Source organism: Scyliorhinus torazame, chromosome 30 (assembly GCF_047496885.1).
Source record: "Scyliorhinus torazame isolate Kashiwa2021f chromosome 30, sScyTor2.1, whole genome shotgun sequence".
Taxonomy (NCBI): Eukaryota; Metazoa; Chordata; class Chondrichthyes; order Carcharhiniformes; family Scyliorhinidae; genus Scyliorhinus; species Scyliorhinus torazame.
The window spans coordinates 7,376,183-7,403,187 of NC_092736.1; the positions used below are offsets into that span (position 1 = coordinate 7,376,183).

Sequence of the window (27,005 nt, forward strand, 5' to 3'; positions counted from 1 at the left end):
GCCCTTAGTGTCCAGGGATGTGCAGGTTAGGTGGGCCTCAGTATTGTGCTCTTTCAGAGGGTCGGTGCAGAGACGTTGGGTCGAATAGACTCTTTCTGAGCTGTAGGAATTCTATGATTCTAGCTTCACCTTTCGGGCCTCATCCCTCTCCTACAGCAACTGAACGAAGGTCTGCGCGTCCCGTAAGTTCAAAATCCAAGTGGACTTGTGCAGCCTGCTGCTTTGCTACAAACTGCAGCGAGGTCCCAGAGCTGGACTCTGCCAGAGATACACACATTGACATGGATTCCATTTTATTTGGTACTACTTACAAATAAGGCTCACAAAAACAAAGGTCACACTATTCCTGTGAGAGTAGCGAATGTCAATGGGCTTTGGGATTGATTTGCTCTCTTTATAGTTATCAGGAAACAGCTGATTAAATGATAGTTGTTTTTTTAAAGCAATATCCAATCAATCGCTAATTTGTACAGAGCGTGCAGCATTCACAGCTTCATTGGAAGGTTCTGTCATTTTGCTTTCTGGTCAGGGCTGGCGATGTCAGGAGCAGAGCTCTCTCCCCATTTCATGCAGCAAGCGTATCCAAACAATGCTCCCTCAGCTTTGCCTCATTAACATGGGCCGGGCCCGGTCAAACAGCATCCATCACAAACCCTGCCCTGAATGTTTAAATTGTTCACAGGTCGACGTGTAACCCCAATGTCTCCAGTAGCGGAGGTTTGGAGCCGTTTGGTTAACCCGAAGCTGTTGTGCGGGAGGCGATGAGTTGCAGCCAGTCTTCAGGTCAGCAGCAGCACCTGACAGCAGCTCAGGAGGGACAGATGCTGCGGAAGGTCAAGATCCACCTGGTCCAGGGAACCATCCAGTACCTGAAGGTCAAATGGCAAAACTGAAAAGAGAATTAAAATGCTTTGTTAGAGGGATGAATGGTTTGTAGAGTTACACGGGTCAAACCCACTTCATTTATTTCGCTCCAAATCCCCGTCCCAGACATTTCCGCCTCCAATTCCATCGGGTAGTGGTCCTACCCAATGTCGATCATTCGGTAACAACGAGCATCAGAGTTCAGGTATTTACCCCAGTCCAGTATTACCCCAGACTGCGTATTTACCCCTGGCTGAGTATTTACGCCCAGTACAGTATTACCCCAGACTGAGTATATACCCCAGTACAGTATTACCCCAGGCTGACTATTTACCCCCAGTACAGTATTACCCCAGACTGAGTATTTACCCCCAGTACAGTATTAGCCCAAAATGAGTATTTACCCCAGGACAGTATTACCCCAGACTGCGTGTTTACCCCTGGCTGAGTATTTACCCCGGTATAGTATTACCCCAGACTGAGTATTTACGACGGTACAGTATTACCCTAGACCAGGTATTTATCCCAGTACAGTATTACCCCAGACTGAGTATTTACCCCAGTACAGTATTACCCCAGACTGAGTATTTACCTCAGTACAGTATTACCCCAGACTGAGTATTTACCCCCAGTACAGTATTAGCCCAAAATGAGTATTTACCCCAGGACAGTATCACCCCAGACTGCGTGTTTACCCCTGGCTGAGTATTTACCCCGGTATAGTATTACCCCAGACTGAGTATTTACGACGGTACAGTATTACCCTAGACCAGGTATTTATCCCAGTACAGTATTACCCCAGACTGAGTATTTACCCCATTATGACCCCAGACTGAGGATTTGCCCCAGTTCAGTATTACCCGAGACTGCATATTTACCCCAGTATAGTATTACCCGACCAGGTATTTACCCCAGTACAGTGTTACCCCAGACTGAGCATTTACCCCGGTACAGTATTACCCCAGACTGCATATTTACCCCAGTACAGTATTACCCCAGACTGAGTATTTACCCCAGGCTGAGTATTTACCCCAGGCTTAGTATTTACCCCAGTACAGTATTAACCCAGACTGAGAATTTACCCCAGTACAGTATTACCACAGACTGAATATTTACCTCGGTACTGTATTACCCCAGACTGAGTATTTATCCCAATACAGTATTACCCCAAACTGAGTATTTACCCCAGTACAGTATTACCCCAGTACAGTATTACCCCAGACTGAGTATTTACCCCAGTACAGTATTACCCCAGACTGAGTATTTACCCCAGTACAGTATTACCTCAGACTGAGTATTAACCCCAGTGCAGTATTACCCCAGACCAGGTATTTACCTCAGTACAGTATTACCCCAGACTGAGTATTTACCCCAGTACAGTATTACCCCAGACTGTGTATTTACCCCAGTGCAGTATTACCCCAGACCAGGTATTTACCTCAGTACAGTATTACCCCAGACTGAGTATTTACCCCAGTACAGTATTACCCCAGACTGTGTATTTACCCCAGTACAGTATTACCCCAGACTGCGTATTTACCCCGGTGCAGTATTACCTCAGACTGTGTATTTACCCCAGAACAGTATTACCCCAGACTGCGTATTTATCCCAGTACAGTATTACCCCAGACTGAGTATTTACCCCGGTACAGTATTACCCCAGACCAGGTATTTACCTCAGTACAGTATTACCCCAGACTGTGTATTTACCCCGGTGCAGTATTACCCCAGACTACGTATTTACCCCAGTACAGTATTACCCCAGACTGAGTATTTACCCCCAGTACAGTATTACCCCAGACTGAGTATTTACCCCCAGTACAGTATTACCCCAGACTGAGTATTTACCCCCAGTACAGTATTACCCCAGACTGAGTATTTACCCCCAGTACAGTATTACCCTAGACTGAGTATTTACCCCAGTACAGTATTACCCCAGACCAGGTATTTACCCTGGTACAGTGTTACCCCAGACTTAGTATTTACCCAGTGTACAGTATTACCCCAGACTGCATATTTACCCCAGTACAGTGTTACCCCAGACCAGGTATTTACCCCCAGTACAGTATTACCCCAGACTGTGTATTTACCCCGGTGCAGTATTACCCCAGACTACGTATTTACCCCAGTACAGTATTACCCCAGACTGAGTATTTACCCCCAGTACAGTATTACCCCAGACTGAGTATTTACCCCCAGTACAGTATTACCCCAGACTGAGTATTTACCCCCAGTACAGTATTACCCCAGACTGAGTATTTACCCCCAGTACAGTATTACCCCAGACTGAGTATTTACCCCCAGTACAGTATTACCCTAGACTGAGTATTTACCCCAGTACAGTATTACCCCAGACCAGGTATTTACCCTGGTACAGTGTTACCCCAGACTTAGTATTTACCCAGTGTACAGTATTACCCCAGACTGCATATTTACCCCAGTACAGTGTTACCCCAGACCAGGTATTTACCCCCAGTACAGTATTACCCCAGACTGTGTATTTACCCCGGTGCAGTATTACCCCAGACTACGTATTTACCCCAGTACAGTATTACCCCAGACTGAGTATTTACCCCCAGTACAGTATTACCCCAGACTGAGTATTTACCCCCAGTACAGTATTACCCCAGACTGAGTATTTACCCCCAGTACAGTATTACCCCAGACTGAGTATTTACCCCCAGTACAGTATTACCCTAGACTGAGTATTTACCCCAGTACAGTATTACCCCAGACCAGGTATTTACCCTGGTACAGTGTTACCCCAGACTTAGTATTTACCCCGTGTACAGTATTACCCCAGACTGCATATTTACCCCAGTACAGTGTTACCCCAGACCAGGTATTTACCCCCAGTACAGTATTACCCCAGACTTAGTATTTACCCCGTGTACAGTATTACCCCAGACTACGTATTTACCCCAGTACAGTATTACCCCAGACTGAGTATTTACCCCCAGTACAGTATTACCCCAGACTGAGTATTTACCCCCAGTACAGTATTACCCTAGACTGAGTATTTACCCCAGTACAGTATTACCCCAGACCAGGTATTTACCCTGGTACAGTGTTACCCCAGACTTAGTATTTACCCCGTGTACAGTATTACCCCAGACTGCATATTTACCCCAGTACAGTGTTACCCCAGACCAGGTATTTACCCCCAGTACAGTATTACCCCAGACTTAGTATTTACCCCGTGTACAGTATTACCCCAGACTGCATATTTACCCCAGTACAGAATTAACCCAGACTTAGTATTTACCCCAGTACAGTATTACCCCAGACTGAGTATTTACCCCGGTACAGTATTACCCCAGACTTAGTATTTACCCCGTGTACAGTATTACCCCAGACTGCATATTTACCCCAGTACAGAATTAACCCAGACCAGGTATTTACCCCGGTACAGTATTACCCCAGACTGAGTATTTACCCCGGTACAGTATTACCCCAGACTTAGTATTTACCCAGTACAGTATTACCCCAGACTGAGTATTTACCCCATGCACAGTATTACCCCAGACTGAGTATTTACCCCAGAGCAGGTATTTACCCCCAGTGTATTACCCAAGACCATGTATTTACCCCATTACAGTATGACCCCAGACTGAGGATTTGCCCCAGTTCAGTATTACCCTAGACTGCATATTTACCCCAGTACAGTATTACCCAAGACCAGGTATTTACCCCAGTACAGTGTTACCCCAGACTGAGCATTTACCCCGGTACAGTATTACCCCAGACTGCATATTTACCCCAGTACAGTATTACCCCAGACTGAGTATTTACCCCAGTACAGTATTAACCCAGACCAGGTATTTACCCCAGTACAGTATTACCCCAGACTGAGTATTTACCCCGGTACAGTATTACCCCAGACTGCATATTTATCCCAGTACAGTATTCCCCAGACTGAGTATTTACCCCAGTACAGTATTACCCCAGGCTGAGTATTTACCCCAGTACAGTACTACCCCAGACTGTGTATTTATCCCCAGTACAGTATTACCCCAGACTGAGTATTTACCCCGGTACAGTATTACCCCAGACTGCATATTTATCCCAGTACAGTATTACCCCAGACTGAGTATTTACCCCAGTCCAGTATTACCCCAGACTGAGTATTTACCCCGGTACAGTATTACCCCAGACTGCGTATTTACCTCAGTACAGTATTACCCCAGACTGAGTATTTACCCCGGTACAGTATTACCCCAGACTGCATATTTACCCCAGTACAGTATTACCTCAGACCAGGTGGTTACCACAGTACAGTATTACCCCAGACTGAGTATTTACCCCAGAGTAGGTATTTACCCCCAGTGTATTACCCGAGACCATGTATTTACCACAGACTGAGTATTTACCCCAGAGTAGGTATTTACCCCCAGTGTATTACACGAGACCATGTATTTACCCCATTACAGTATGACCCCAGACTGAGTATTTACCACAGTACAGTACTACCCCAGACTGAGTATTTATCCCCAGTACAGTATTACCCCAGACTGAGTATTTACCCCAGTACAGTATTACCCAGGCTGAGTATTTATCCCCAGTACAGTATTACCCCAGACTGAGTATTTATCCCAGTACAGTATTACCCAGGCTGAGTATTTACCCCAGTACAGTATTACCCCAGACTGTGTATTTACCCCAGTGCAGTATTACCCCAGACCAGGTATTTACCCTGGTACAGTGTTACCCCAGACTTAGTATTTACCCCGTGTACAGTAGTACCCCAGACTGCATATTTACCCCAGTACAGTGTTACCCCAGACCAGGTATTTACCCCCAGTACAGTATTACCCCAGACTTAGTATTTACCCAGTGTACAGTATTACCCCAGACTGCATATTTACCCCAGTACAGAATTAACCCAGACCAGGTATTTACCCCGGTACAGTATTACCCCAGACTGAGTATTTACCCCAGAGCAGGTATTTACCCCCTGTGTATTACCCAAGACCATGTATTTACCCCATTACAGTATGACCCCAGACTGAGGATTTACCCCAGTACAGTATTACCCAAGACCAGGTATTTACCCCAGTACAGTGTTACCCCAGACTGAGCATTTACCCCGGTACAGTATTACCCCAGACTGAGTATTTACCCCAGTACAGTATTAACCCAGACCAGGTATTTACCCCAGTACATTATTACCCCAGACTGAGTATTTACCCCGGTACAGTATTACCCCAGACTGCATATTTATCCCAGTACAGTATTCCCCAGACTGAGTATTTACCCCAGTACAGTATTACCCCAGGCTGAGTATTTACCCCAGTACAGTATTACCCCAGACTAAGTATTTACCCCAGTACAGTACTACCCCAGACTGAGTATTTATCCCCAGTACAGTATTACCCCAGACTGAGTATTTACCCCGGTACAGTATTACCCCAGACTGCATATTTATCCCAGTACAGTATTACCCCAGACTGAGTATTTACCTCAGTCCAGTATTACCCCAGACTGAGTATTTACCCCGGTACAGTATTACCCCAGACTGCGTATTTACCTCAGTACAGTATTACCCCAGACTGAGTATTTACCCCGGTACAGTATTACCCCAGACTGCATATTTACCCCAGTACAGTATTACCTCAGACCAGGTGTTTACCACAGTACAGTATTACCCCAGACTGAGTATTTACCCCAGAGTAGGTATTTACCCCCAGTGTATTACCCGAGACCATGTATTTACCCCATTACAGTATGACCCCAGACTGAGTATTTACCCCAGTACAGTATTACCCCAGACTGAGAATTTACCCCAGCACAGTATTACCCCAAACTGAGTATTTACCCCAGTACAGTATTACCTCAGACTGAGTATTTACCCCAGTACAGTATTACCCCAGACTGAGAATTTACCACAGTACAGTACTACCCCAGACTGAGTATTTATCCCCAGTACAGTATTACCCCAGACTGAGTATTTACCCCAGTACAGTATTACCCAGGCTGAGTATTTATCCCCAGTACAGTATTACCCCAGACTGAGTATTTATCCCAGTACAGTATTACCCAGGCTGAGTATTTACCCCAGTACAGTATTACCCCAGACTGAGTATTTACCCCATGCACAGTATTCCCCAGACTGAGTATTTACCCCGGTACAGTATTACCCCAGACTGAGTATATAACCCAGTACAGTATTACCCAGACTGCGTATTTACCCCAGTACAGTATTCCCTAGACTGAGTATTTACCCCGGTACAGTATTACCCCAGACCAAGTATTTACCCCAGTACAGTATTACCCCAGACGAAGTATTTACCCCAGTACAGTATTACCCCAGACCAAGTATTTACCCCAGGACAGTATTACCCCTGGCTGAGTATTTACCCCTGTACAGTATTCCCCAGACTGAGTATTTACCCCGGTACAGTATTACCCCAGACTGCGTATTTACCTCAGTACAGTATTACCCCAGACTGAGTATTTACCCCAGTACAGTATTACCCCAGACCAAGTATTTACCCCAGTACAGTTTTAACCCAGACCAGGTACTTAGCCCAGTACAGTTTTACCTCAGACCAGATATTTGCCGCAGTACAGTATTACCCAGACCAGGTATTCACCCTCACATGTGTTACCCCAGACCCTACCACCAGGTGATATTGATGGTCGCTCAGTATGGGATGTTGCCGTCTATTCCAGTCTCTGCTGCCCAGCGTGCCCCCAGCCTGCATCTATTACAGACTCTGCTGCCCAGCGTGCCCCCAGCCTGCGTCTATTACAGTATTATGAGGCTATGACAGGTGAGGACCTTGAGAGGATTGTTATCACCAAGGAGGTAGTGATGGGCAAGCTAATGGGGCTAAAGGTAGACAAGTCTCCTGGCCCTGATGGAATGCATCCCAGAGTGCAAAAAGAGATGGGTAGGGAAATTGCAAATGCACGCGTGATAATTTACCAAAATTCACTAGACTCTGGGGTGGTCCCGGCTGATTGGAAATTAGCAAACATGACACCACTGTTTAAAAAAGGAGTTAGGCAGAAAGCGGGTAATTATAGGCCAGTGAGCTTAACTTCGATAGTAGGGAAGATGCTGGAATCTATCATCAAGGAAGAAATAGTGAGGCATCTGGATGGAAATTGTCCCATTGGGCAGACGCAGCATTGGTTCATAAAGGGCAGGTCGTGCCTAACTAATTCAGTGGAATTTCTTGAGGACATTACCAGTGCGGTAGATAACAGGGAGCCAATGGATGTGGTATATCTGGATTTCCAGAAAGCCTTTGACAAGGTGCCACACAAAAGGTTGCTGCATAAGATAAAGATGCATGGCATTAAGGGGAAAGTAGTAGCATGGATAGAGGATTGGTTAATTAATAGAAAGCAAAGAGTGGGGATTAATGGGTGTTTCTCTGGTTGGCAATCAGTAACTAGTGGTGTCCCTCAGGGATCAGTGTTGGGCCCTCAACTGTTTACAATTTACATAGATGATTTGGAGTTGGGGACCAAGGGCAATGTGTCCAAGTTTGCAGACGACACTAAGATAAGTGGTAAAGCAAAAAGTGCAGAGGATACCGGAAGTCTGCAGAGGGATTTGGATAGGCTAAGTGAATGGGCTAGGGTCTGGCAGATGGAATACAATGTTGACAAATGTGAGGTTATCCATTTTGGTAGGAATAACAGCAAAAGGGATTATTTAAATGATAAAATATTAAAACATGCTGCTGTGCAGAGACTTGGGTGTGCTAGTGCATGAGTCGCAAAAAGTTGTTTTACATGTGATTACAGGTGATTAAGGCAAATGGAATTTTGTCCTTCATTGCTAGAGGGATGGAGTTTAAGACTAGGGAGGTTATGCTGCAATTGTATAAGGTGTTAATGAGGCCACACCTGGAGTATTGTGTTCAGTTTTGGTCTCCTTACTTGAGAAAGGACGTACTGGCACTGGAGGGTGTGCAGAGGAAATTCACTATGTTAATCCCAGAGCTGAAGGGGTTGGATTACGAGGAGAGGTTGAGTAGACTGGGACTGTACTCGTTGGAATTTAGAAGGATGAGGGGGGATCTTATAGAAACAGATAAAATTATGAAGGGAATAGATAGGATAGATGCGGGCAGGTTGTTTCCACTGGCGGGTGAAAGCAGAACTAGGGGGCATAGCCTCAAAGTAAGGGGAAATAGATTTAGGACTGAGTTTAGGAGGAACTTCTTCACCCAAAGGGTTGTGAATCTATGGAATTCCCTGCCCAGTGAAGCAGTAGAGGCTCCTTCATTAAATGTTTTTAAGATAAAGATAGATAGTTTTTTGAAGAATAAAGGGATTAAGGGGTTATGGTGTTCGGGCCGGAAAGCGGAGCTGAGTCCACAAAAGATCAGCCATGATCTCATTGAATGATGGAGCAGGCTCGAGGGGCCAGATGGCCTACTCCTGCTCCTAGTTCTTATGTTCTATTGCAGTCTCTGCTGCCCAGCGTGTCCCCAGCCTGCGTCTATTACAGACTCTGCTGCCCAGCGTGTCCCCAGCCTGCGTCTATTAGACTCTGCTGCCCAGCGTGTCCCCAGCCTGCGTCTACTACAGACTCTGATGCCCAGCGTGCCCCCAGCCTGCGTCTATTACAGTCTCTGCTGCCCAGCGTGCCCCCAGCTGCGTCTATTACACTCTGCTGCCCAGCATGCCCCCAGCCTGCGTCTATTAGTCTCTGCTGCCCAGCGTGCCCCCAGCCTGCGTCTATTACAGACTCTGTTACACTCTTACCTGCCCAGCGTGCCCCCAGCCTGCGTGTAGTATTTGTTGTAGTCCAGTCGCAGCAATAATTGGGCCAGGTCAGAGTTAATCTGGTGATTGCGAACACTGGACAGGATCTTGAACAGCAAGGACGACTGGCGACTAAAGCCCTAGGATTCATCGAAAATCAGAAAGATAATCAGCAGCTGTTGGAGAATGGGGAGGGGCACAGTGGGGGAGAGCAAGGGGCACAGTGGGGGAGAGTGAGGGGCACAGTGGGGGAGAGCGGGGGGGGAGGGGCAGAGGAGCGAGGGGCAGAGGGGGAGGAGCGAGGGGCAGAGCAGGGGAGAGCGATGGGCAGAGGATAGGGCAGAGCGGAGGGGGCAGAGCGGGGGGAGAGAGAGGGGAGAGCGGGGGGCAGAGCGGGGGAGAGCGAGGGGGGGAAGAGAGAGGGGAGAGCGGGGGGCAGAGCGGGGAGCTGAGCGGGAAAGAGGGAGGGTGAGAGCTGGAGGGAGGGCGAGAGCCGGAGGGAGGGCGAGAGCCGGAGGGAGAGCGAGAGGGAGAGCCGGAGGGAGAGCGAGAGGGAGAGCGAGAGGGAGAGCCGGAGGGAGAGCCGGAGGGAGAGCGAGAGGGAGAGCCGGAGGGAGAGCGAGAGGGAGAGCCGGAGGGAGAGCGAGAGGGAGAGCCGGAGGGAGAGCGAGAGGGAGAGCCGGAGGGAGAGCGAGAGGGAGAGCCGGAGGGAGAGCGAGAGGGAGAGCGAGAGGGAGAGCCGGAGGGAGAGCGAGAGGGAGAGCGAGAGGGAGAGCCGGAGGGAGAGCGAGAGGGAGAGCCGGAGGGAGAGCCGGAGGGAGAGCCGGAGGGAGAGCGAGAGGGAGAGCCGGAGGGAGAGCGAGAGGGAGAGCCGGAGGGAGAGCGAGAGGGAGAGCCGGAGGGAGAGCGAGAGGGAGAGCCGGAGGGAGAGCGAGAGGGAGAGCCGGAGGGAGAGCGAGAGGGAGAGCCGGAGGGAGAGCGAGAGGGAGAGCCGGAGGGAGGGCGAGAGGGAGAGCCGGAGGGAGGGCGAGAGGGAGAGCCGGAGGGAGGGCGAGAGCCGGAGGGAGGGCGAGAGCCGGAGGGAGGGCGAGAGCCGGAGGGAGGGCGAGAGCCGGAGGGAGGGCGAGAGCCGGAGGGAGAGGGAGAGCCGGAGGGAGAGCGAGAGGGAGAGCCGGAGGGAGAGCGAGAGCGAGAGCCGGAGGGAGAGCGAGAGCGAGAGCCGGAGGGAGGGCGAGAGCCGGAGGGAGAGCGAGAGCGAGAGCCGGAGGGAGAGCGAGAGCGAGAGCCGGAGGGAGAGCGAGAGCGAGAGCCGGAGGGAGAGCGAGAGCGAGAGCCGGAGGGAGAGCGAGAGCGAGAGCCGGAGGGAGAGCGAGAGCGAGAGCCGGAGGGAGAGCGAGAGCGAGAGCCGGAGGGAGAGCGAGAGCGAGAGCCGGAGGGAGAGCGAGAGCGAGAGCCGGAGGGAGAGCGAGAGCGAGAGCCGGAGGGAGAGCGAGAGCGAGAGCCGGAGGGAGAGCGAGAGCGAGAGCCGGAGGGAGAGCGAGAGCGAGAGCCGGAGGGAGAGCGAGAGCGAGAGCCGGAGGGAGAGCGAGAGCGAGAGCCGGAGGGAGAGCGAGAGCGAGAGCCGGAGGGAGAGCGAGAGCGAGAGCCGGAGGGAGAGCGAGAGCGAGAGCCGGAGGGAGAGCGAGAGCGAGAGCCGGAGGGAGAGCGAGAGCGAGAGCCGGAGGGAGAGCGAGAGCGAGAGCCGGAGGGAGAGCGAGAGCGAGAGCCGGAGGGAGAGCGAGAGCGAGAGCCGGAGGGAGAGCGAGAGCGAGAGCCGGAGGGAGAGCGAGAGCGAGAGCCGGAGGGAGAGCGAGAGCGAGAGCCGGAGGGAGAGCGAGAGCGAGAGCCGGAGGGAGAGCGAGAGCCGGAGGGAGCAAGAGAGAGAGAGCGTGGGAGATAAAACGTGGAGAGCAAGAATACTCATCTTTATTTAAAGCATTCGGGTTGCTTCAGTGCTTCATAACCAATGACTACTTTCAAGGTGGTCACTGCTATTGATAACTGCACAGCACGATCCCACAAACACCAAATGTGATGAAAAACCTGCCTGTTTTTTATTGGGATGAACTGAGAGGAATGTTGGTCGGTACACATTCTGCATGTCTTCAAATATCACCAGGGATCTTTGATAACCACCTGAGCAGGCAGAAGAGGACTCACTTGAACATTGAGGAATGGCACCAGCAAGAGTAGAAGTGCCCCTTGTGGTTGGAATAGAATGTCAGCCTTGACCATGCGCTAACCTGCGGAGTTGGGCTTGAATCCCAGCAGGTTCCTGGCTCAGACGCTTGTGGAGCTAGACACACACAGCAGGAGTGATGGTTTACGGCTGGTCTTACCGTTACGAGAAGCTCCAACTGGGAGGTACCACGGTCATCCAGTGGCCCTGGGTTCTGACTGACCAGAGAACAGAAATTGTGGCACAATTCGAGGATCTCATTCAGACAGTGGAAGACCTGCAGAGAATGGGAATAAGCACTGGTGTCAGATGCTCTCTGTCCATCTAACAAAGAGACAAATAACGTGCACGTACCTCAAAATCAGTCCCATGGAGCACCCCGCCAGGCCTACCCGCTGACCCGCTCTCTTCTGTTTTTACCCACTGGACTTGTTTAAACTCCTAACTTCTCCCAGATCACAGCAAAAATGTGAACCCTGCTCCCCTCTCCAAGTGCTGTCTGACACGCTGCAGTTTGGGACTGGTTTAGCACAGTATGCTAAACAGCTGGCTTGTAATGCAGAACAAGGCCAGCAGCGCGGGTTCAATTCCTGTACGGCCTCCCCGAACAGGCGGTGGAATGTGGCGACTAGGGGCTTTTCACAGTAACTTCACGGAAGCCTACTTGTGACGATAAGCGATTATTATTAGTTGTCGTCCAGCCTTTATTTCAGATTTGCAGCTTTGGTAGCAGATCGCAGGATTGTGCGGCACGGAAGGTGGCCATTCAGTCCATCGGAATGGTGACCAGCCCTTTTGTGGAGCCGTCCAATGATTGGCTCCCTGTTCTTTCCCCAGAGCCCTGTCTCACAAGTTGCCGCATAAAACACTTGTCATTTCCTCGTGTTGCCTTTGTGATCAAAGAAGGCGTACGGTGTCCAAAATCGGAGTCCTCAGCTCCACTGGAAAGTTTGCCCTTGTTTACTCTAACAAAACCGTTCAAGATTTCTCAACCTTCTCCGGTAAGTACAACCCCAGATCCTCCAATTACTAGATGGAACTGAAGTCTTTCCTCCCTGGCAATACGGTAGCACAGTGGTTAGCGCTATGGGTCCCAGGATCGATTCCCGGCTTGGGTCACCATCTGTGCGGAGTCTGCATGTTCTCCCCGTGTCTGCGTGGGTTTCCTCCGGGTGCTCCGGTTTCCTCCCACAAGTCCCGAAAGACGTGCTTGTTAGGTGAATTGGACATTCTAAATTCTCCCTCTGTGTACCCGAACAGGCGCAGAGTGTGGCGACTAGGGGATTTTCGCAGTAACTTCATTGCAGTGTTAATGTGAGCCTACTTGTGACACTAAAGATTATATTATAAATCTCCTCTGCATCCTCCCTACGCCTCAACACTCACGCACTTTAGTGCGGTGGTACAGGCTTTAACCCAATACCCCAGTTGAGTCTTAACCAGTGTTTTTGTAGCGGTTCCGCCAAACCTCCCCGCCTTCTGAGCAAAGTACACTCACCGGTTTAAGCAGAATGAACGACTGAGCCAGGAGGTTACTCAGGAAGTGATCGTGGGCCAGTCGAATGCTCTCAAAATCTCGGATTGAGTTTATTTCCTGGAGGAGCTGGGAAAACTGCGACTCGAGGACATCCACCTGGAAACGTACAAGTTTCCGGTTAGCAGCGAAGGAAAGGTAAACCTGGAGGTACAGCACACCGGGTGCTCGTTTGAAAAGTAAATCTGGAGGTACAGCACATCGAAGGGCTTCAAATCACACCGGGTGCTAACTTGCTTTTGGGCTAAAGTTTGCACTGCGCAATTCCAACTCTCAGCTCTATCAGCGAGCATAGTTTTGCAAGGTTGTAGTTTAAACAAATGCAAAGCAAATTCTATTCATGCTGGAGTCACCAATTCAGTTCCATAACTTTATGGCAGTTATTAGACTGGAGGCTCCGGAGTGGTTCTTCTCAGACATGCCCCGTTACGTACAGCATCTCCTGCACCCTTCATCTTGCAAAGGGTTTTTGCGCTGTAAACCTGCTGGTGACGAGTTGATAAGGGAAGTGGGCCACCTGGGCCTGCCGTGAAGAGCAAGACTGACGGTGTCGTGCCTTAACAAAAGGGCCATGATGTGGAGATGCCGGCGTCGGACTGGGGTGGGCACAGTAAGAAGTCTCACAACACCAGGTTAAAGTCCAACAGGTTTGTTTCAAAACACTAGCTTTCGGAGCGCTGCTGAGGAAGGAGCTGTGCTCCGAAAGCTAGTGTTTGAAACAAACCTGTTGGACTTTAACCTGGTGTTGTGAGACATCTTACTTAACAAAAGGGGTTTAAGGGTTGAGACAGAAACAGATACAGGATTGATTAGAGTCATATCAGGGGTAGAAAGAGAAAGCGTGAGGGAAGGATTGGATTAAAAGAGAGAGAAAAAAAGAGAGATGCAAGTGACTATTTGTCAAATGTGAGGCTGAACAGAGAGAAAGAAGTAAGTTATCTGACTGTGAGGCAGGCATCACAGTCTAGTCCTCGTCAACATATAAGACACATTCAAAGAACAACAAAGAAATGTACAGCACAGGAACAGGCCCTTCGGCCCTCCAAGACCTTGCCGACCATGCTGCCCGACTAAACTACAATCTTCTACACTTCCTGGGTCCGTATCCCTCTATTCCCATCCTATTCATGTATTTGTCAAGATGCCCCTTAAATGTCCCTATCGTCCCTGCTTCCTCCACCTCCTCCGGTAGCGAGTTCCAGGCACCGACTCCCATCTGTGTAAAAACTTGCCTCGTACATCTACTCTAAACCTTGCCCCTTAAACCTATGCCCCCTAGTAATTGACCCCTCTACCCTGGGGAAAAGCCTCTGACTATCCACTCTGTCTATGCCCCTCATAATTTTGTATACCTCTATCAGGTCGCCCCTCAACCTCCATCATTCCAGTGAGAACAAACAGAGTTTATTCAACCGCTCCTCATAGCTAATGCCCTCCATACCAGGCAACATTCTGGTAAATCTCTTCTGCACCCTCTCTAAAGCCTCCACATCCTTCTGGCAGTGTGGCGACCAGAATTGAACACTATACTCCAAGTGTGGCCTAACTAAGGTTCTATACAGCTGCAATATGACTTGCCAATTCTTATACTCAATGCCCCGGCCAATGAAGGCAAGCATGCCGTATGTCTTCTTGACTACCTTCTCCACCTGTGTTGCCCCTTTCAGTGACCTGTGGACCTGTACACCTAGATCTCTCTGACTTTCAATACTCTTGAGGGTTCGACCATTCACTGTATATTCCCTACCTGTATTAGACCTTCCAAAATGCATTACCTCACATTTGTCCGGATTAAACTCCATCTGCCATCTCTCCACCCAAGTCTCCAAACAATCTAAATCCTGCTGTATCCTCTGACAGTCCCCATCGCTATCCACAATTCCACCAACCTTTGTGTCGTCTGCAAACTTACTAATCAGACCAGTTACATTTTCCTCCAAATCATTTATATATACTACAAACAGCAAAGGTCCCAGCACTGATCCCTGCGGAACACCACTGGTCACAGCCCTCCAATTAGAAACGCATCCTTCCATTGCTACTCTCTGCCTTCTATGACCTAGCCAGTTCTGTATCCACCTTGCCAGCTCACTCCTGATCCCGTGTGACTTCACCTTTTGCACCAGTCTACCATGGGGGACCTTGACAAAGGCCTTACTGAAGTCCATATAGACAACATCCACTGCCCTACCTGCATCAATCATCTTAGTGACCTCCTCGAAAAACTCTATCAAGTTAGTGAGACACGGCCTCCCCTTCACAAAACCATGCTGCCTCTCACTAATACGTCCATTTGCTTCCAAATGGGAGTAGATCCTGTCTCGAAGAATTCTCTCCAGTAATTTCCCTACCACTGAAGTAAGGCTCACCGGCCTGTAGTTCCCTGGATTATCCTTGCTACCCTTCTTAAACAGAGGAACATCATTGGCTATTCTCCAGTCCTCCGGGACATCACCTGAAGACAGTGAGGATCCAAAGATTTCTGTCAAGGCATCAGCAATTTCCTCTCTAGCCTCTTTCAGTATTCTGGGGTAGATCCCATCAGGCACTGGGGACTTATCTACCTTAATATTTTTCAAGACGCCCAACACCTCGTCTTTTTGGATCTCAATGTGACCCAGGCTATCTACACCCCCTTCTCCAGACTCAACATCTACCAATTCCTTCTCTTTGGTGAATACTGATGCAAAGTATTCATTTAGTACCTCGCCCATTTCCTCTGGCTCCACACATAGATTCCCTTGCCTATCCTTCAGTGAGCCAACCCTTTCCCTGGCTACCCTCTTGCTTTTTATGTACGTGTAAAAAGCCTTGGGATTTTCCTTAACCCTATTTGCCAATGACTTTTCGTGACCCCTTCTAGCCCTCCTGACTCCTTGCTTAAGTTCCTTCCTACTTTCCTTATATTCCACACAGGCTTCGTCTGTTCCCAGCCTTTTAGCCCTGACAAATGCCTCCTTTTTCTTTTTGACAAGGCCTACAATATCTCTCGTTATCCAAGGTTCCCGAAAATTGCTGTATTTATCCTTCTCCCTCACAGGAACATGCCGGTCCTGAATTCCTTTCAACTGGCACTTGAAAGCCTCCTTCATGTCAGATGTTGATTTACCCTCAAACATCCGCCCCCAATCTAGGTTCTTCAGTTCCCGCCTAATATTGTTATAATTAGCCTTCCCCCAATTTAGCACATTCACCCTAGGACCACTCTTATCCTTGTCCACCAGCCCTTTAAAACTTACTGAATTGTGGTCACTGTTCCCAAAATGCTCCCCTACTGAAACTTCTATCACCTGGCTGGGCTCATTCCCCAATACCAGGTCAAGTACCGCCCCTTCCCTAGTTGGACTGTCTCCATATTGTTTTAAGAGGCCCTCCTGGATGCTCCTTACAAACTCTGCCCAGTCTAAGCCCCTGGCACTAAGTGAGTCCCAGTCAATATTGGGGAAGTTGAAGTCTCCTATCACCACAACCCTGTTGTTTTTACTCTTTTCCAAAATCTGTCTACCTATCTGCTCCTCTATCTCCCGCTGGCTGTTGGGAGGCCTGTAGTAAACCCCCAACATTGTGACTGCACCCTTCTTATTCCTGATCTCTACCCATATAGCCTCACTGCCTTCTGAAGTGTCCTCCCGTAGTACAGCTGTGATATCCTCCCTAACCAGTAGCGCAACTCCGCCACCCCTTTTACATCCCCCTCTATCCCGCCTGAAACATCTAAATCCTGGAACGTTTAGCTGCCAATCCTGCCCTTCCCTCAACCAGGTCTCTGTAATGGCAACAACATCATAGTTCCAAGTACTAATCCAAGCTCTAAGTTCATCTGCCTTACCCGTAATACTTCTTGCATTAAAACAAATGCACTTCAGGCCACCAGACCCGCTGTGTTCAGCAACTTCACCCTGTCTGCTCTGCCTCAGAGCCATACTGTCCCTATACCCTAGTTCTCCCTCAATGCTCTCACTATCTGACCTATTGCTCCCGTGCCCACCCCCCTTCCATACTAGTTTAGACCCTCCCGTGTGACACTAGCAAACCTCGCGGCCAGGATATTTATGCCTCTCCAGTTTAGATGCCACCCGTCCTTCTTAGATAGGTCACACGTGCCCCGGAAGAGCTCCCAGTGGTCCAGATAACGGAAACCCTCCCTCCTACACCAGCTGTTTAGCCACGTGTTTAGCTGCTCTATCTTCCTATTTCTAGCCTCACTGGCACGTGGCACAGGGAGTAATCCCGAGATTACAACCCTAGAGGTCCTGTCTTTTAACTTTCTGCCTAACTCCCTGAACTCCTGCTGCATGACCTCATGCCCCTTCCTGCCTATGTTGTTAGTACCAATATGTACAACAACCTCTGCCTGTTTGCCCTCCCACTTCAGGATGCCCACTACCCGTTCGGAGACATCCTAGACCCTGGCACCAGGGAGGCAACATACCATCCTGGAGTCTCTTTCACGTCCACAGAAGCGCCTATCTGTGCCCCTGACTATAGAGTCCCCTATTAATATTGCTCTTCTGCGCTTTGACCCTCCCTTCTGAACATCAGAGCCAGCCGTGGTGCCACTGCTCTGGCTGCTGCTGTTTTCCCCTGATAGGCTTCCAGGGAAGCTTTGACAAAAGAGTCATCCAGACTCGAAAGGTTAGCTCCCTTCACTCTCCGCAGACGCTGTCAGACCTGCTGCGACTCCACTTTGTCTGTTTTTGTTTCAGATTCCAGCAACCGCAGTAATTTGCTTTTATAATCCAGGGGATATGGTCAGGAGGTTTAAATCCAGCAGACCTTTGATGTCCCTTGTTGAAGATTGGGGACCGGGGGGGGAGAGAGGCAAATCGTAGGATCCCCACCCTGGTCAAAGAACTGGCTGGAGTATCAGAGGATCAAATCTAGGATCTATCTGTTGAGTACTCTTCAATACCACATTTGGTATTTTACCCATGGGGCTTTCCTGCAAAGATTAGCAGAGACTTAGAGCTTAAGTGACATATTTCCAAAGAAGCAACATAATTTCTTTCTGTTCAAACTCAGTAAATGGTATATGTGCACACAGATGTTTCTGCAACATGTGCACAGCAAAAACAACAACCACCTAAATATTGGTGCGTTTGTCAGAATGGGCACATTTACAGCTGGGGAAATGCATAACATGGTGAGTGAATCGAGCAGGCAGTATAAATCAAATAGCAACAGCAGTGAGGGAGTGACTGGCTTCAATTGAAAAGTGGTTCTCAGTATAACTGGGTGTGAAAGGATAATTGTCGGGTTTTGAGAATGAAACAAAGTCATGGTCAGTATGGAAGTGGGCAGCTGACATTCCCTCCGGTTGCACATCGCTTCTTTCTTTCCACCTATGGCTGAATTAAAACAAGCAGCGTATCAGAAGAATGTTACACAAGCAGGTCACCAGACAAACTAACCCACCCCTCAACCCCTCCCACACGCTCCAGGTTCCAACAACTGCTGAATTCTTGAGTCTCGTTGACACTGGATTAAAGCACTTTTGCTTAACTAGTCCTTAACTATTATCCTTAACTAATCCTTATTATCCAAGATGGCTAGTTTACACTATCTGTGGTTGCAAGTCCAGGTTTCCGAGTTGTCTGATACTTCTCAGTTTGGCCACTGCGGTGACTTGCCTGAGGGAAGTACTGACTCCGTCCGAACCGTTCTGTAGCCCGTGGCGTTTCTACCTGCAGGGAAGAGCTACGTGGAATGCTGTAACGCAATGAGGAGCATTGCATGCCCTAAATAGGTGCGGAAATAAGTGTAATAAAATCAGTCACATGTGGAAGTCTGGGGCCAAAGATAAAGCTGCCCTTATACAAAGAACTAAAACACTCTTACATTCATTATAGAAGGTAGCATTTTATGACGGCTCAGAATAAAACGGCCTTCAAACCCATTGGAGACCTCCCTTTTCACCATCATGACTGCCTCAGTGATGTATCTTCACTGTTGTGTCCAAGATCTCTCCACTCCCCTCCTTACTGTCTGGCAAATCAGGCAGGTCCCTTAATCTCTCTCACTCCCCTTTGTTCGATATGCACCAATCCGATTCTTTCGAAACCCAAAGAGGAGCCTCACACGTTGTCTGCTAACACCACGAGTGACAAGGAAGGGGAGGCTCCAATGTTCGAGTGGCGTTGAGCAATTTCAAAACTGATCTGGACTAAAGCTCCTCAAATTAATTTCATTACAGATGTGCATTCAGCTGATCTGCCCTGGATTTCAGACTCAGACACATGTCTTTCAACTAACATTTAAATATTCAAAGGTTTCGAGGTGGGGTTTGGGAAGACGACAGGGATATGTGGGTGCCAATTTATCCTTTGCCTTGAAATGAAATGAAAATCGCTTGAAAACCTCCTTCTGCACTGTATGTTCTATGATGCAAGAGGATTTATATTACACAGGAACATGAGAAAGCCCAATTAGAAAGCCCAACAAGATTGTTCCATCAATCAGAGAGATTAAAGTTTACCTATTTCCCACATCGAAACATAGAAAATAGCAGCAGGAGGAGGCCCTTCGAGCCTGTTCTCATAATGCCATTCATTATGATCATGGTTGATCAGCCTAGCTCCATGTTCCTTAATGAACTTTGGCTGGAGAACTTGACTGGCTGAGCTGGCAGCTACTGCTTTTTGTGGAAGGATGTTCCACACTTCTGTCATCTTTGTTTGTTGTGAAGTAGTGTTTCCCAACTTCTCTCCTCATTGGCCTGGCTCTGGTCCTCGGCTCCCCAATCAGTGGAAAAATCTATCTCGATCACCCAGCAATTCCTTTCAAATTCCCAATAGCATCCATCAAATGACTCTTTAACCTTCGAGGAACCAGGGAATACAAGACTAGTTGATGCAACCTTGCATGATTTAACCCTTGGACCCTTGTACTGAAGGTGGTTATTTATTCCGTTACCTGGAGGTAGTACTGCAGGTTGTCCACAAGGAAAGCCATGTGATTCCTCAATCTCCATTTGACGGCGTCGGATTTGTTGGATGTGAGGTGCTTCCGCTGCATTTGCACAGCCCAGCAATGCTGCAGCTCCGCCTGCACTCGACGCACACTCAACAAGTACTTGAAGACAATGTTGTATCTGAGAGAGAGAGAGAGAGAGGGTGAGAGAGACGGAGGGCGAGAGAGAGAGACAGAGGACGAGAGAGAGACAGAGGGTGAGAGAGAGAGAGAGACTCACAGGGCGAAAGAGAGAGACAGAGGGCGAGCGAGAGAGAGAGAGACAGAGGGCGAGCGAGAGAGAGAGAGACAGAGGGCGAGAGAGAGAGAGACAGAGGGCGAGAGAGAGAGAGACAGAGGGCGAGAGAGAGAGAGAGACAGAGGGCGAGAGAGAGAGAGAGACAGAGGGCGAGAGAGACAGAGGGCGAGAGAGACAGAGGGCGAGAGAGACAGAGGGCGAGAGAGACAGAGGGCGAGAGAGACAGAGGGCGAGAGAGACAGAGGGCGAGAGAGACAGAGGGCGAGAGAGACAGAGGGCGAGAGAGACAGAGGGCGAGAGAGACAGAGGGCGAGAGAGACAGAGGGCGAGAGAGACAGAGGGCGAGAGAGACAGAGGGCGAGAGAGACAGAGGGCGAGAGAGACAGAGGGCGAGAGAGACAGAGGGCGAGAGAGACAGAGGGCGAGAGAGACAGAGGGCGAGAGAGACAGAGGGCGAGAGAGACAGAGGGCGAGAGAGACAGAGGGCGAGAGAGACAGAGGGCGAGAGAGACAGAGGGCGAGAGAGAGAGAGAGAGACACACAGAGGGCAAGAGAGAGAGACACAGAGGGCGAGAGAGAGAGAGAGACAGAGGGCGAGAGAGAGAGAGAGACAGAGGGCGAGAGAGAGAGAGAGACAGAGGGCGAGAGAGAGAGAGACAGAGGGCGAGAGAGAGAGAGACAGAGGGCGAGAGAGAGAGAGACAGAGGGCGAGAGAGAGAGACAGAGGGCGAGAGAGAGAGACAGAGGGCGAGAGAGAGAGCGAGAGAGGGAGACAGAGGGCGAGAGAGAGAGAGACAGAGGGCGAGAGAGAGAGACAGAGGGCGAGAGAGAGAGAGACAGAGAGCGAGAGAGGGAGACAGAGGGCGAGAGAGAGAGAGACAGAGGGCGAGAGAGAGAGACAGAGGGCGAGAGAGAGAGAGACAGAGGGCGAGAGAGAGAGAGACAGAGGGCGAGAGAGAGAGAGACAGAGGGCGAGAGAGAGAGAGAGAGAGAGCGAGAGAGGGAGACAGAGGGCGAGAGTGAGTGAGACAGAGGGCGAGAGTGAGTGAGACAGAGGGCGAGAGAGAGAGACAGAGGGCGAGAGAGAGAGAGACAGAGAGCGAGAGAGGGACACAGAGGGCGAGAGAGAGAGAGAGAGCGAGAGAGGGAGACAGAGGGCGAGAGAGAGAGAGAGACAGAGGGAGAGAGAGAGAGAGACAGAGAGCAAGAGAGAGAGAGACAGAGGGCGAGAGAGACAGAGGGCGAGAGAGACAGAGGGCGAGAGAGACAGAGGGCGAGAGAGACAGAGGGCGAGAGAGACAGAGGGCGAGAGAGACAGAGGGCGAGAGAGACAGAGGGCGAGAGAGACAGAGGGCGAGAGAGACAGAGGGCGAGAGAGACAGAGGGCGAGAGAGACAGAGGGCGAGAGAGACAGAGGGCGAGAGAGAGAGAGAGACAGAGGGCGAGAGAGACAGAGGGCGAGAGAGACAGAGGGCGAGAGAGACAGAGGGCGAGAGAGACAGAGGGCGAGAGAGACAGAGGGCGAGAGAGACAGAGGGCGAGAGAGACAGAGGGCGAGAGAGACAGAGGGCGAGAGAGACAGAGGGCGAGAGAGACAGAGGGCGAGAGAGACAGAGGGCGAGAGAGACAGAGGGCGAGAGAGACAGAGGGCGAGAGAGACAGAGGGCGAGAGAGACAGAGGGCGAGAGAGACAGAGGGCGAGAGAGACAGAGGGCGAGAGAGACAGAGGGCGAGAGAGACAGAGGGCGAGAGAGACAGAGGGCGAGAGAGACAGAGGGCGAGAGAGACAGAGGGCGAGAGAGACAGAGGGCGAGAGAGACAGAGGGCGAGAGAGACAGAGGGCGAGAGAGAGAGAGAGAGACACACAGAGGGCAAGAGAGAGAGACACAGAGGGCGAGAGAGAGAGAGAGACAGAGGGCGAGAGAGAGAGAGAGACAGAGGGCGAGAGAGAGAGAGAGACAGAGGGCGAGAGAGAGAGAGACAGAGGGCGAGAGAGAGAGAGACAGAGGGCGAGAGAGAGAGAGACAGAGGGCGAGAGAGAGAGACAGAGGGCGAGAGAGAGAGACAGAGGGCGAGAGAGAGAGCGAGAGAGGGAGACAGAGGGCGAGAGAGAGAGAGACAGAGGGCGAGAGAGAGAGACAGAGGGCGAGAGAGAGAGAGACAGAGAGCGAGAGAGGGAGACAGAGGGCGAGAGAGAGAGAGACAGAGGGCGAGAGAGAGAGACAGAGGGCGAGAGAGAGAGAGACAGAGGGCGAGAGAGAGAGAGACAGAGGGCGAGAGAGAGAGAGACAGAGGGCGAGAGAGAGAGAGAGAGAGAGCGAGAGAGGGAGACAGAGGGCGAGAGTGAGTGAGACAGAGGGCGAGAGTGAGTGAGACAGAGGGCGAGAGAGAGAGACAGAGGGCGAGAGAGAGAGAGACAGAGAGCGAGAGAGGGACACAGAGGGCGAGAGAGAGAGAGAGAGCGAGAGAGGGAGACAGAGGGCGAGAGAGAGAGAGAGACAGAGGGAGAGAGAGAGAGAGACAGAGAGCAAGAGAGAGAGAGACAGAGGGCGAGAGAGAGAGAGAGACAGAGGGCGAGAGAGAGAGAGACAGAGGGCGAGAGAGAGAGAGACAGAGGGCGAGAGAGAGAGAGACAGAGGGCAAGAGAGAGAGAGACAGAGGGCGAGAGAGAGAGACAGAGGGCGAGAGAGGGAGACAGAGGGCGAGAGAGAGAGAGAGAGACAGAGGGCGAGAGAGAGAGAGAGAGAGACAGAGGGCGAGAGAGAGAGAGACAGAGGGCGAGAGAGAGAGACAGAGGGCGAGAGAGAGAGAGACAGAGGGCGAGAGAGAGAGAGACAGAGGGCGAGAGAGAGAGACAGAGGGCGAGAGAGAGAGACAGAGGGCGAGAGAGAGAGACAGAGGGCGAGAGAGGGAGACAGAGGGCGAGAGAGAGAGAGAGAGAGAGAGACAGAGGGCGAGAGAGAGAGAGAGAGGGCGAGAGAGAGAGACGGAGGGCGAGAGAGAGAGACAGAGGGCGAGAGAGAGAGACAGAGGGCGAGAGAGAGAGAGACAGAGGGCGAGAGAGAGAGAGACAGAGGGCGAGAGAGAGACAGAGGGCGAGAAAGAGAGAGAGACAGAGAGCGAGAGACAGAGGGCGAGAGAGAGAGAGAGAGATGGAGGGCGAGAGAGAGAGGGCGCGAGAGAGATACAGAGGGCAAGAGAGCGAGAGACAAGAGGGCGAGAGAGAGAGAGACAGAGGGCGAGTGAGAGAGAGACAGAGGGCGAGAGAGGGAGAGCCAGAGGGCGAGAGAGAGCGAGACAGAGGGCGAGAGAGAGAGAGACAGAGGGCGAGAGAGAGAGAGACAGAGGGCGAGAGAGAGAGAGACAGAGGGCGAGAGAGAGAGAGAGAGACAGAGGGCGAGAGAGAGAGAGAGAGAGAGACAGAGGGCGAGAGAGAGAGAGAGAGAGAGAGAGAGGGCGAGAGAGAGAGAGACAGAGGGCGAGTGAGAGAGAGACAGAGGGCGAGAGAGAGAGAGACAGAGGGCGAGAGAGAGAGAGACAGAGGGCGAGAGAGAGAGAGAGACAGAGGGCGAGAGAGAGAGAGAGAGGGCGAGAGAGAAAGAGACAGAGGGCGAGAGAGAGAGAGACAGAGGGCGAGAGAGAGAGAGACAGAGGGCGAGAGAGACAGAGGGCGAGAGAGAGAGACAGAGGGCGAGAGAGAGAGACAGAGGGCGAGAGAGAGAGGCAGAGGGCGAGAGAGAGAGACAGAGGGCGAGAGAGAGAGAGACAGAGGGCGAGAGAGTGAGAGAGAGGGCAAGAGAGAGATACAGAGGGCGAGAGAGAAAGAGACAGAGGGCGAGAGAGAGAGAGACAGAGGGCGAGAGAGAGAGACAGAGGGCGAGAGAGAGAGACAGAGGGCGAGAGAGAGAGACAGAGGGCGAGAGAGAGAGACAGAGGGCGAGAGAGAGACAGAGGGCGAGAGAGAGAGACAGAGGGCGAGGGAGAGAGAGAGAGACAGAAGGCGAGAGAGATAGGCAGAGGGCGAGAGAGAGAGGCAGAGGGCGAGAGAGAGAGGCAGAGGGCGAGAGAGAGAGGCAGAGGGCAGAGAGAGAGGCAGAGGGCGAGAGAGAGAGGCAGAGGGCGAGAGAGAGAGACAGAGGGCGAGAGAGAGAGAGAGAGGGCGAGAGAGAGAGACAGAGGGCGAGAGAGAGAGAGAGAGAGGGCGAGAGAGAAAGAGACAGAGGGTGAGAGAGAAAGAGACAGAGGGTGAGAGAGAGAGATACAGAGGGCGAGAGAGAGAGAGAGACAGAGGGCGAGTGAGAGAGAGACAGAGGGCGAGAGAGAGAGAGAGAGAGGGCAAGAGAGAGATACAGAGGGCGAGAGAAAAAGAGAAAGAGGGCGAGAGAGAGAGAGAGAGAGGGCGAGAGAGACAGAGGGCGAGAGAGAGAGACAGAGGGCGAGAGAGAGAGACAGAGGGCGAGAGAGAGAGACAGAGGGCGAGAGAGAGAGACAGAGGGCGAGAGAGAGAGAAAGAGGGCGAGAGAGAGAGACAGAGGGCGAGGGAGAGAGAGAGAGACAGAAGGCGAGAGAGAGAGAGACAGAGGGCGAGAGAGAGAGACAGAGGGCGAGAGAGAGAGACAGAGGGCGAGAGAGAGAGGCAGAGGGCGAGAGAGAGAGGCAGAGGGCGAGAGAGAGAGAGAGAGAGGGCGAGAGAGACAGAGGGCGAGAGAGAGACAGAGGGCGAGAGAGAGAGACAGAGGGCGAGAGAGAGAGACAGAGGGCGAGAGAGAGAGACAGAGGGCGAGAGAGAGAGACAGAGGGCGAGAGAGAGAGACAGAGGGCGAGAGAGAGAGACAGAGGGCGAGAGAGAGAGACAGAGGGCGAGAGAGAGAGACAGAGGGCGAGGGAGAGAGAGAGAGACAGAAGGCGAGAGAGAGAGAGACAGAGGGCGAGAGAGAGAGACAGAGGGCGAGAGAGAGAGACAGAGGGCGAGAGAGAGAGAGGCAGAGGGCGAGAGAGAGAGGCAGAGGGCGAGAGAGAGAGGCAGAGGGCGAGAGAGAGAGGCAGAGGGCGAGAGAGAGAGGCAGAGGGCGAGAGAGAGAGGCAGAGGGCGAGAGAGAGAGGCAGAGGGCGAGAGAGAGAGGCAGAGGGCGAGAGAGAGAGGCAGAGGGCGAGAGAGAGAGGCAGAGGGCGAGAGAGAGAGACAGAGGGCGAGAGAGAGAGACAGAGGGCGAGAGAGAGAGACAGAGGGCGAGAGAGAGAGACAGAGGGCGAGAGAGAGAGACAGAGGGCGAGAGAGAGAGAGACAGAGGGCGAGAGAGAGAGACAGTGGGCGAGAGAGAGAGACAGAGGGCGAGAGAGGGAGACAGAGGGCGAGAGAGAGAGAGAGACAGAGGGCGAGAGAGAGAGAGACAGAGGGCGAGAGAGAGAGAGACAGAGGGCGAGAGAGAGAGAGACAGAGGGCGAGAGAGAGAGAGACAGAGGGCGAGAGAGATCGAGAGACAGAGGGAGAGAGAGAGACAGAGGGAGAGAGAGAGAGAGAGAGAGAGAGACAGAGGGCGAGAGAAAGAGAGACAGAGGGAGAGAGATAGAGAGACAGAGGGTGAGAGAGGGAGAGACAGAGGGCGAGAGAGACAGACAGAGGGCGAGAGAAAGAGAGACAGAGGGAGAGAGATCGAGAGACAGAGGGAGAGAGAGAGAGACAGAGGGAGAGAGATAGAGAGACAGAGGGAGAGAGATAGAGAGACAGAGGGAGAGAGAGAGAGACAGAGGGCGAGAGAGAGAGAGACAGAGGGCGAGAGAGAGAGACAGAGGGCGAGAGAGAGAGACAGAGGGCAAGAGAGAGAGACAGAGGGCGAGCGAGCGAGACAACCAGAGAGCGAGTACCCGGGAATGATGTACTTAAAAAAAATTTGTTCTTGGAATGTGGACATCTTTGGCTGGGCCTGCATTTTCTGTCTATCCCTAATTGACCTTGAACTTAGTGGTTTGCCAGGCCATTGCTGTGGGTCTGGAGTCACATGTAGGCCAGACCAGGTAAGGACGGCGGATTTCCTTCCCTAAAGGAACCAGATGGGTTGTGACGCCAATTGGCAATGTTTTCAAGGTTTTAATTCCAGGTTTTGGTACTGAATTCAAATTTCACCATTTGCTATGGTGGGATTTGAACCCGCGTCCTCAGAGCATTACCCTGGGTCTCTAGATCACTAGTCCAGTGACAATACCATTATGCCACCCCAATCTGTACTGATGGGACTGCTTTAATTCAGATAAGATGTTAAAGCGGACCTCGCAATCGACGTGGTGCTGTTGTGTGGGAGTTCTCCCTGGCTAACATTCATCCTCTCACCCAGCTGTCAAACAGAAGCAAGGCACCCCTACCTCCCACGCTACCACAAACCTTCCCTGCGTCCTCTCCCTCTCTTCTTTCTATGTCTCGGTGCTTCCCGGTTACACCAATAACGCTTTCTGGAAATGCC

General features: G+C 51.2%; 1 protein-coding gene across 9 annotated transcripts in view; it reads right to left on the minus strand.

Annotated features, from left to right (window-relative positions):
• Nucleotides 1-276: 276 nt before the first annotated feature.
• The window catches only part of tubgcp4 (tubulin gamma complex component 4), a 77,223-nt gene continuing 50,494 nt past the window's right edge, over nucleotides 277-27,005 (minus strand). For 3 of the 9 annotated variants that reach the window (XM_072492749.1, XM_072492750.1, XM_072492757.1), the window contains 6 exons: nucleotides 20,253-20,430; nucleotides 18,971-19,078; nucleotides 13,305-13,439; nucleotides 11,871-12,083; nucleotides 9,589-9,728; nucleotides 277-889 (listed from right to left, as the gene is read on the minus strand). In XM_072492749.1, the coding sequence (XP_072348850.1) occupies nucleotides 877-889; nucleotides 9,589-9,728; nucleotides 11,871-12,083; nucleotides 13,305-13,439; nucleotides 18,971-19,078; nucleotides 20,253-20,430 (787 nt within the window). In that variant the 3' untranslated portion in view covers nucleotides 277-876. The remainder of the gene's footprint in view (nucleotides 890-9,588; nucleotides 9,729-11,870; nucleotides 12,084-13,304; nucleotides 13,440-18,970; nucleotides 19,079-20,252; nucleotides 20,431-27,005) is intronic. The other 6 variants (XM_072492751.1, XM_072492752.1, XM_072492753.1 and 3 more) reach the window with 3 other exon arrangements.